This window comes from Penaeus chinensis, chromosome 37 (genome assembly GCF_019202785.1).
Source record: "Penaeus chinensis breed Huanghai No. 1 chromosome 37, ASM1920278v2, whole genome shotgun sequence".
NCBI classification, from domain to species: domain Eukaryota; kingdom Metazoa; phylum Arthropoda; class Malacostraca; order Decapoda; family Penaeidae; genus Penaeus; species Penaeus chinensis.
Window position 1 is genome coordinate 20,005,644 of NC_061855.1, and position 10,000 is coordinate 20,015,643.

At 44.7% G+C, this 10,000-nt stretch overlaps 1 protein-coding gene across 1 annotated transcript in view; it reads left to right on the forward strand.

The window, feature by feature from the left end:
• LOC125045653 overlaps window positions 1-10,000 on the forward strand; it is a 78,950-nt gene that overhangs the window by 40,990 nt on the left and 27,960 nt on the right. The window contains exons 2-3 of the mRNA XM_047643062.1: window positions 6,416-6,612; window positions 9,235-9,361. Coding sequence (XP_047499018.1) covers window positions 6,416-6,612; window positions 9,235-9,361 — 324 coding nt within the window. The remainder of the gene's footprint in view (window positions 1-6,415; window positions 6,613-9,234; window positions 9,362-10,000) is intronic.

Here is a 10,000-nt window from a genome sequence, read left to right on the forward strand (position 1 = left end):
CTTCCTCTCTTCGTTGCTTTATTGATTTCTGGATTTTATTCATATATCCGACTAATGATTCATTTACCCTCTGAAGGTTTATCGTTTTTAGCTCGTGGTTTTTCCCTTGTTGTTTATGGACTTTCAGAACGTTTATTGTTTTACTCTTTGTCGACTGTAAAGTGTTCATCTGTTGTGTGATTGCGTCATTCTTGCATCTCTTGTATGAGTGAAGGTCAACGTCTTTTGTATTCTGTTCGTCTGTCTTATTGAGATTTTGGTCCCCACTTTTTGTTCGCCGTTTCTTTGTATATATTCTATGTAAATTCTCCACGTACATTACTTTACCGCCCTCTACCCCTTCTATCCACAAGTTTCCCCTGGTTTTCTTCTCAAGACTGTACATCTGCATATTATCTTTTTATGCTCTTTGTCCTTCTTTCTCTTTCGCTGTTGTGTATAACGCTTGCAAGTCCGGCGACCCTTAGTGATGCCCCGGCCACTAGGTGTCCTTGTCCCCTTAGAGTGCAGCCGGAGAGGAGCAGAGGCACGTAAGGCGTAGAATGAGGCATCCTCCTTGGCCTTTCCTCTCTCTGTCTTTTATCTCCACTCATCTCTCTCTTCTCTCTTCTGTGTCCAAACTTTTGTCTCCTGTCTCCTCTCAGCTGTCTGCTTTCCCATCTCTTTCCTCTCTCCTTTCTTCTTCTTCTTTCTTCTTTCTTCTTCTTCTCTCGTTCTTTCCCTCTCTCCCTCTCTTCCTCTCCCCCTCTCTCCCGTCTTCTCTCTTCTCTCTTCTCTCCCTATTCCCCTTTCCCCTCTCCGTTTTCACCTCTTCCAGCCCTTACTAAATCTCCCAGTCCTCTCTCCCTGTCCTCCCCCCTCCTATCTTCTCTCTCCCCAATCTTACCTCCCTTTATTTATTTCCCCATTTTTATCCTTTTATACATTGTATATACTCTTACTTTCCTCACTCTCGTTTTCTCATTGCTTTCTCTGTCTCCCTGCACTCCTCTCGCCACAGAGAGCGGCTGTGATGGAACAGCTGATACATGGAGTTGTAGCGGGGTGGGGGTGGGGGTGGGGTGGGGGGAGAGAGGATATTGTCGTCAGCAGAGAGAGAGCGGAGAGGTAGCCAAGATTTATTCTAATAAAAAATAACTGAATAAAAATAAAAAAATATGATAATAAAAAAAGCGAAGGGATAGGAAGACTGAAAATAGAAAGTAGATAGTGACTAATTTTTTTTTTTTTAGATCTTCGAAAACGTACAAAGTATACATCTAGGTTGGAGGATCCCCTTCTGTCTTCTGTCTGTCTTACATGCCAATCCTCCCCAGCCCTTGCTCGCCCTCCCTTTCTCCCTGTCTCTCCTGCTGTCACCCTGGCGTCCGTTTCAGCTTCTCTCTTTATCTGTCTTCTAGTCTCTTGCTATTTTTATTATTTTTTGAAAACCTGTTCATACTTTTCGTTTGAATGTGCTGTTGTAGTGTAAATTAATGTTTGATGTTAAAATATATTCAGCCAAATGCCAGCCAAAACATCTAGATGGCGTTGATTTTTTATTGCGACATCTTCTTTAACATTATTTTACTTGTTGCTTTCTAGTTTTCTTCTTCTCTCTCTCTCTCTCGCCATCATTCTATCTATGTGTCGCTTTTTCAGCTCCATCTTCTGTATTTCTCAATTTCTCTCATCCATAAATCCAACATTTTTCACTTGCCACACCGCCACGTTCCTTTTTCACCGTCTGACTTTCGCACTACTCACGCTTTGCTGTATTTCCTCCTGCGTTCTGCCAGACCACAGTAACGCTACGGTAACACACCATGTCTCTCTCTCTCTGTTGCATCACGGGTTTGTGGTTACGCTTCACCAGCAGTTTCCTGTGTGAAGTCGAATGTTCGCAACTCCTTCCTACCTGCTTCGCCTTGTCTTGCGGCCTTGTTATGACTGTGCTCTAATTTGCACGAGTTGAAAGGGTCTAATTTCATTTACATTCTTTCTCTTGCATTTGCTGCAGTATGTGCCGTCCGAATTGGAAGAAATTAGACTAGGGGAACGGAGGTAAAAATCGGAGGTAAAGGCGGTGGTTTACTCAGGAAATTGTCACCGGGCTTTCATTTAATTAACTCTGTACATCATACCTTAGACAGAAAACTCAAGAATACACACAAGAAAGGAAAACGCTTTCCCTTTTCACCGTTAGCTCTTATTTGCACCTCAAGTACTCGGGTTCCACATAAGGCTCCCTTAGTTTACCATTCTATTGTGCATCTGCTCTTAAAGTTCATTGGCTTTTTCCTTTACATTGCTATTTGTGTTTGTGTGTGTAGCTTCTCAGGGAAGTCGGGATAATGGAGGCCCTTCCTTACAATTATAGAAAGTTACCGAATCTGATTTGCCATTTAATGTATACAACAACCTCCAAAAAATATCCATCGAAGTGTGGAATTCTCCGCTATTATTAGCACCTGTAAGTGTGTTACGAAAGGCCTCTCTGCAGCACAAAGGCGAGGGGCGGAATTAGCTTTTGTTATTTTAAATGTTTCCTCCCGTTCAGCAGCGTAGATCCCTATTTTCCTGCCGTTAAGCAAGGCAGATCCTCCCTTTGCTCCGGGTTAGTTCTTGAAGTCGACTGGAAATCCAACATCGAACTTCTATTACACGGGAAAACGACTGAAATAAAATGAATGTGGGAACAGTGAATAGAATGAATCACGTCGGGCAGTTGCATATATACAGTATACACATGTATTAGCTCTCGCACATAGTCACACATTCTTACAAAACAATCATATAAACAGACACTCGTGTATGTGTAAGGGTGGCTATACGTATGTATGTATAGTATGTATTTGATTCTACACCTACACGCAAATAAATATATGTATATGTGTGTGTGTGTGCGTGTGTGTGTGTGTGCGTGTGTGTGTGTGTGCGTGTGTGTGTGTGTGCGTGTGTGTGTGTGTGCGTGTGTGTGTGTGTGCGTGTGTGTGTGTGTGCGTGTGTGTGTGTCTGTGTCTGTGTCTGTGTGTGTCTGTGTGTGTGTCTGTGTGTATGTCTGTGTGTATGTCTGTGTGCGTGTGTGTGTGTATGTCTGTGTGCGCGCGTGTGCGCGCGCGTGTGTGTGTGCGTGTGTGTGTGTGTGTGTGTGTGTGTGTGTGTGTGTGTGTGTGTGTGTGTGTGTGTGTGTGTGTGTGTGTGTGTGTGTATAATGATGATAATAGTGAAATCTCAGACAGCCAAGCACTTTTTTGTAAAGATATATGTAACAGGTGCAATAGTCGATGTTATTGTCGTTCTGGCCTTCATGCTAAGTATGCGTTTAGCATATTAAAACAGTCTACAGAGTATTTTCTAGCCTTGATTTAGCGAATATGTTTGCATTTGTTCGTCTCTAGCATGTTATAGTAGGTACAAGTATACACGTAATAGCTAAGGCAGTTAAGGCTGAGACTTTATTTTCTGAATAGCAAATTAAGTGTTCTGTACGCGAATGAAAAAGTACACATTGGTCTTAGTTCTGTATCTCGCATTTTACACATTTTAGAAAAAAATACAAAGATCACTTATTGTTGATGTTTATTACGTCATTATCATTATCATTTATTTTTCTTCCTTTATATTTTATGTACAATTCTTGTAAAATTTTCTTTCTTTCGGTCATCCACATTTTACTTCAAATATACTGCGCAAATGATGCAATTGCGCGCATGGTGAGAAGAGAAAGGACGAATAGACTGATAGATAGACAAACAGATAGACTGATAGACAGAAAGACAGGTAAATAGATGGGTAGAAATGTGCATGGAAAGCGAGGGGAAAGCACTACACTACACCCTACTTTTAAAAGGCAAAGAACCGAACTTGTACCATTAACTCCCATCTGCTCCTGGACCCAAAGGCCCCGTTCAGACAAGCGAGTCGGCCCGGGGTCACACACGAGACTTTCCCGACCGGCGATCCTCGGTCTCCCGTCACGGCATCGACCCGCGACCGGCGACGCCCGTCACGGCTCACGGTGCCCTCGATCGGTCACTCAGCCGCGCGGACGAAGGTCAAGGCTGAGTGCGAGTGGACACCTTGTTATTGCTAATGTTTACCAATATTTACGAAAAGAAGTATCTTTTGCGATGATTTCAGTCAGAAGAAATGCTGGCACATCCTTCTTGTAAATGAAACTATTACTAGTAACAGTGTCAATGAAAACGTAAGTTAGGCCTAAGGAAAGTGCCAGTGAGAGTGTTAACAGTAATTATACCGAAGACCCCGCTGGTAATTATGATAATGGTGGAGCTACCGACCGCGGATGACGGATTTGCCCTTCCGGCCTCTCTGTAACACGTCTCCTTTCATCACACTTTCTGATGACACGACCTTTTACGTGGCGAAAGCGCTTTTATTATCTCTCTCTCTCTCTCTCTCTCTCTCTCTCTCTCTCTCTCTCTCTCTCTCTCTCTCTCTCTCTCTCTCTCTCTCTCTCTCTCTCTCTCTCTCTCTCTCTCCATCCATCCATCTATCCATCTCTTTCTTTTTTCGCCACTTATGTGCAACGGCGACATTGTTCGCAGAGGCGGCCTCCGTCGGCCAAGTGAATGTGCTTTTCCTCTTGTTTTTCCACGAAGCAAATCTACACTATTGTATCTTTTCTTTTCGCGTTTCTTCCATGCATTGAGAAATTGGATCAGGTCACCAAGATATTAAAGAAGAAAATGTATTTTTTTCTTCTTCTTGCGTGCTTGCTCGTGATCAGATTTAGCGACCTGAACCTGTGTATATTTTTTTACTTCAAGGTGAATTGGTTAGAATCTGCGAAGTCTGTCTTCACTTAATGTTCTTTAAGACGAAGAACTGCAAACAAAGAAAATGTTATATTTGCATATATGCCATCAATAATATAAGCAAAGAAAAAATACCTTTTATTGTTTCTTACTGCTGTGCGTGTGGCTATGTACATGTGTGCGTTGTGTTCGTACATGAAACCATTTATGAAATCATCTGTGTACGTTTAACAGTAAATTAGAATTGAAGGTACATGCACAATCTATAGACCTTTCTCCATTAGCATTTGTTCACTGCAGTTTTACAAGGGAAATCTACATTCATATACCTTAGCGGCACGCCCACTTCATGACACAAAAATATCAGCAGATAAAATAGAAGATAGTAAAAGACGTTAACCTTCTTCTTTAAAACCAGAGAGCGTCGTCATTACAAACAACAAACAGCGGCTATGTTTTCCTGTTACCGCCCTTTCATAGTAACAGGTCGTCTCGTGACTGTTACGAATTACTCCGTCCCTTGAGCAGGTTATTGGGCGACCGCAGACCCCCCCCCCCCCCCCCCCCCCGTTCCATCTGCCTCTTCACCCTTCCCTCTCTCTCTTCCCTTCTTCTCTCCATCCTCCTCACTTTCCCCTGTCCGTCCCCCCCCCCCCCGCTTCCATTCATACATTCTCCTCCCTCCCCTTTTCCTCCCACCTCTTCTCCTCCCTCCCTTCTCCTCCCTCCTCCTACCTCTTCTCCTCCCTCTTCTCCTCCCTTCCTTCTCTTCCCTCCTCCTACCTCTTCTCCTCCCTCCCTTCTCTTCCCTCCTCCTACCTCTTCTCCTCCCTCCCTTCTCCTCCCTCCCCTTCCACCCTGTCTCCTTCGTTACAACCAATACGATAGTGGCTGAGGTGGGGTAAGACTCCTTTACTTTCTATATGCTTATAGGGTTGTTTTTGTTTCATTTTTTTTTAATTCTCTCTACCTTATCTATCGATTCATAATAAGTTATTGTCATTTGATTTGGTTTTCATTATATCTAATAAGGATTTCTAATTCATAGCTTGTACGTAAAAAAATGTAATAACCTTACTGATCTAAAGGAATCAGAACATTACTACACATTTGCTCTTGGCGGATTGCCTAAGATTGATAAACTTATTCATTGTGTTTCTTTAGTTTAAAAAATTGTCTGCCATTGCTGTATAACGCAAACCGAAGTAAAGTTTGACTGATGAAGTAAATATGCATATAGAGGGTCTTTCATATCATCTATCAGAAATATGAAAAAAATATCATTGGTCACCAGAAGAGTGGATGGAAATCGGCACTATTGAAATGTACACAGAAAAAAGAAACAATATATAACACAGGAAGAGGGAGAGAAAAAAAGGTTTCGAATAACCGCCCCGGATGCAAGCAGTTTTTTTTTCTCCTATGTGTCACGCCCTCTTTTCTCGCTCTGCTGTCAATATCGTCTTGTGTTTCCCAGACATTACTTTATTTTTGGATGCGGCAGGTCATTGTCCATGCTGACTTATCAACTTTTCAACAGCATTTTTATTCCGGTTGTTGACACACACAACACCCTTTATCTGCCCGTTTCCCTTCGTGGCCAAGCCTTTTCCAAGCCTCCCAGTTCTGTGTTTCAACTTGTTCCTCTCTTGCAGGTTGTTCCTTCTCGCCTACGGGAGCTTACTGCTGGCGGCGAAGGGCATGAACTTGAGCCCAGGCAGCGTCCAGGGGAGCCATGAGGGGACGCTGGAGGTCAAGCTGACGTCGCAGGAGGTCCAGGAAGCCGTCCGAGAGGCCGTCGTGATCGTGAAGGAGCAGATCGAGGTGGTGGAGCCCCACGTCTTCCAGAGCGGTGAGTTGGCTTTTGTTTTCACTCACAATTAACTTCAGGTGATACGGACGTTGATGAAGAAGCAGGATTTGGACGTGTGGTATGTTTCTAATGTACATCGTTAGGACATGGAAGCTTTATTGATTGATTAATGCTAAACGTATGCACAGTAATGGTTGTGAGAAAACGAAACTGAAATATTCATTATAGTAAAGACTGTAAAGAACCAGGAGCCAAGACAATGCCAAGAAATCGACCAAAGATTGTTATCTTGTCGTCCTGGTCAAAGGATCAAGAAGGCGGCGCCGGGAAGACGAGCCGTGAGGGAATTCACAGCCGCCGAGATGCAGAGGAACAAACGAAGCAACAAACACAAGGAAGAAGAGTCGCGAGATGCGTTCAGTTCGCGTTTAAAGTCCAGAGAGAGAAAGGCGGGGGGGAGCGTTCACACACATGATAACGATGACAAAGTGTGATGGTTACATGGGGAAGTCATTGAGGAAGAGGAGAAAAAAGATATATATGATGTTTTCTCATTAGTGGTAGAATAGGGAAGGAGGAGGGGGCAGGGGCGAAGAGGGGCGTAGGAGAACGGCCTTGTGGGCGGGACGCGGCTCCAGCAGAGCGGACGCTGATGACGCAATGTTTACTTCACTCGCGCCTCTCGCCGGCACGTTCCGGCTCACGCGCATGCGTTCAAGCGCGAGCTCACTCGGGCCGCGCCGTCTCTGATTACTTTTCTCGCGCACGCACGCATGGACGCGGATACACACGCGCATATACTCACAGGTACATACATACACACGCACACACACACACACACACACACACACACACACACACACACACACACACACACACACGCACACGCACACGCACACGCACACGCACACGCACACGCACACGCACACGCACAAGCACAAGCACAAGCACACGCACACGCACACGCACGAACAGACACACACACACACACAGACACACACACACACAGACACACACACACATACACACAGACACAAACACACACAGACACACACACACACACACACACACAGACACACACACACACGCATACACACACACACACGCATACACACACAGACACACACACACACACACACACAGACACACACACACACACACACACACACACACAGACACACACACACACGCATACACACACACATACATACACACACAACATACATACACACACATACATACACACACACATACACACACACACAAATACACATGCATACATACAAATATATTTTCGTCTTTCTCTTCATGCTGCATTTCCTTTTTCCGTATTTTTGTATCTTGAGTCTCTGTCTACCCTATTTATCTTATCCATCCTGATTGTTCCATCTATTTACTTGTGTCTGTCTTTCTATTTATCTATCCCTCTCCCTTTCACTTTCTTCCCTCCCCCATCTCCCCTCCCCCTATCTCATCTTACCCTCCTACCTATCTCATCTTACCCTCCTACCTATCTATACTATCCTCTCTCCCGTATTCTCGATCTCTCTCTTCTACTTCCTCTTTCTTTCCCCTTCCCTTCCCCATCCCTTCTCCTTCTCTTTTCAGTTTCCCTTTCCCTTTCCCTTTCCATTTCCCTTTCCCTTTCCCTTTCCCTTTCCCTTTCCCTTTCCCTTTCCCTTTCCCTTTCCCTTTCCCTCTCCCTCTCCCTTTCCCTCTCCCTCTCCCTCTCCCTCTCCCTCTCCCTCTCCCTCTCCCTCTCCCTCTCCCTCTCCCTCTCCCTCTCCCTCTCCCTCTCCCTCTCCCACTCCCTCTCCCTCTCCCTCTCCCACTCCCTCTCCCTCTCTTTATATTTTACCTCTTTTATTCCCCTTTATCGTCACCCTCCCTCTCTTTCTCTCTCCTTTCCCCTCCCTATCATGCTGCCCTCTCTGGCTCGCCATTCACCCCCTCCTGTTTGGCTTTCTCTTTCTCTTTAACTTGGCTCAACATCCTTTTCTCCTCCGGTGTTTATTTTTCTGTTATTTTTTCCGCCATCACCCTTGCCTTTTCCGTCTTACTTTCGCCCTTCCTCCCCCCCCCCCCCCCCCCCCCCCGCCAACATCACCTCCGTGGCCTGGCAGCGATGTGCGCGAATAATGAGGTGGCTCCCTTTCGATTAGGCAATGTACTCCGGTTACTTACCTTTGCACAGTCACTTTTGGCTTAAATAGAATTTAATTTGTTATTTTTTCTGTTATTTTTTCATTTCTTTATAAAATTCTTGGACTTTTTTCTTTGGCTGCATAGATGACATATTGACCCACTTGGCTACGAGTCGTCGATGATTTGCTGATTTTGAGTTTGCTTTTTCATTTTTTATCAGTTATGTTTGTATCAGATTGACGAAAAAAAACACATCCAGAGGCATTCACCTCTGACGCGCGTGCGCGCACACATACACACGCAGGCACCTACTCACTCACTCACTCACTCACTCACTCACTCACTCACTCACTCACTCACTCACTCACTCACTCACTCACTCACTCACTCACTCACTCACTCACGTGCAGATTGCATAAATACTTGCATCTCAGTGTTTTTCTGCATTCTTGTTGGATCCTTGCCCCCTGAATCCTCCAGCGGCTGCATTGTTCATGCCCTTCCCTCTTCCTGCAGGAGGCAAGCTGGGCCCGGACGCCGCCGCCTACCACTACTACAGCCTGATGAGCGGCGACCAGGCGACGCGCACCATCGGCGCCGTGGCGCTCATCTCGCAGACGGCCACCCACATCCTCGCCGTCAGGTAGGGCGTCGCTCATCGTGTCCTTCGGGATGCTCTCTTTCAGCAACTTTTAGTTTTCGCTTTTCTCTTCTGACTATGGGCATTCCCTTGTCTTCCTTGTTACTGTCTCTTGATTTTCCTTATAGTCATTATCCATATTTTTGCATGGCGATATATTCTTTATATTTATCATTTTTAATAACTGTTTTAATATCGTATAGAAATGCAAAACATCGGATGGGGAGAGATTGGTGGGAAATGGGAAACAGGAGGCGAGGATATAGCGGACAATAAAAGGGAGAAAGGGCAGACGATAAATGTCACAGAGGGATGAAAATAACACGGAAATGCCAATTCAGTCGATTATATATTACGCCGAAGATTACGTTGTGTTAATGATTTAGAGATAATGGTTAGAATTAGAATAATAATTTCAATTGTTCCTCGGAAATTGAAGATGAGGGATGTAAGAACGTTGATGAGGCAAAGGCCATGAGGAGTAGATAGGACGGTATTAAGAGAAAATAAGGGAAATGATATGTAGCTTCAAGGGATATGCACTGTTTGGAAGGGAAAGGAGATTAGAGGAGGGAAGAAAGATATAAGTACGAAGAACGAAAGGATATAGTGTTATGGGAAAAGAAGGGCCAATTTGGAACT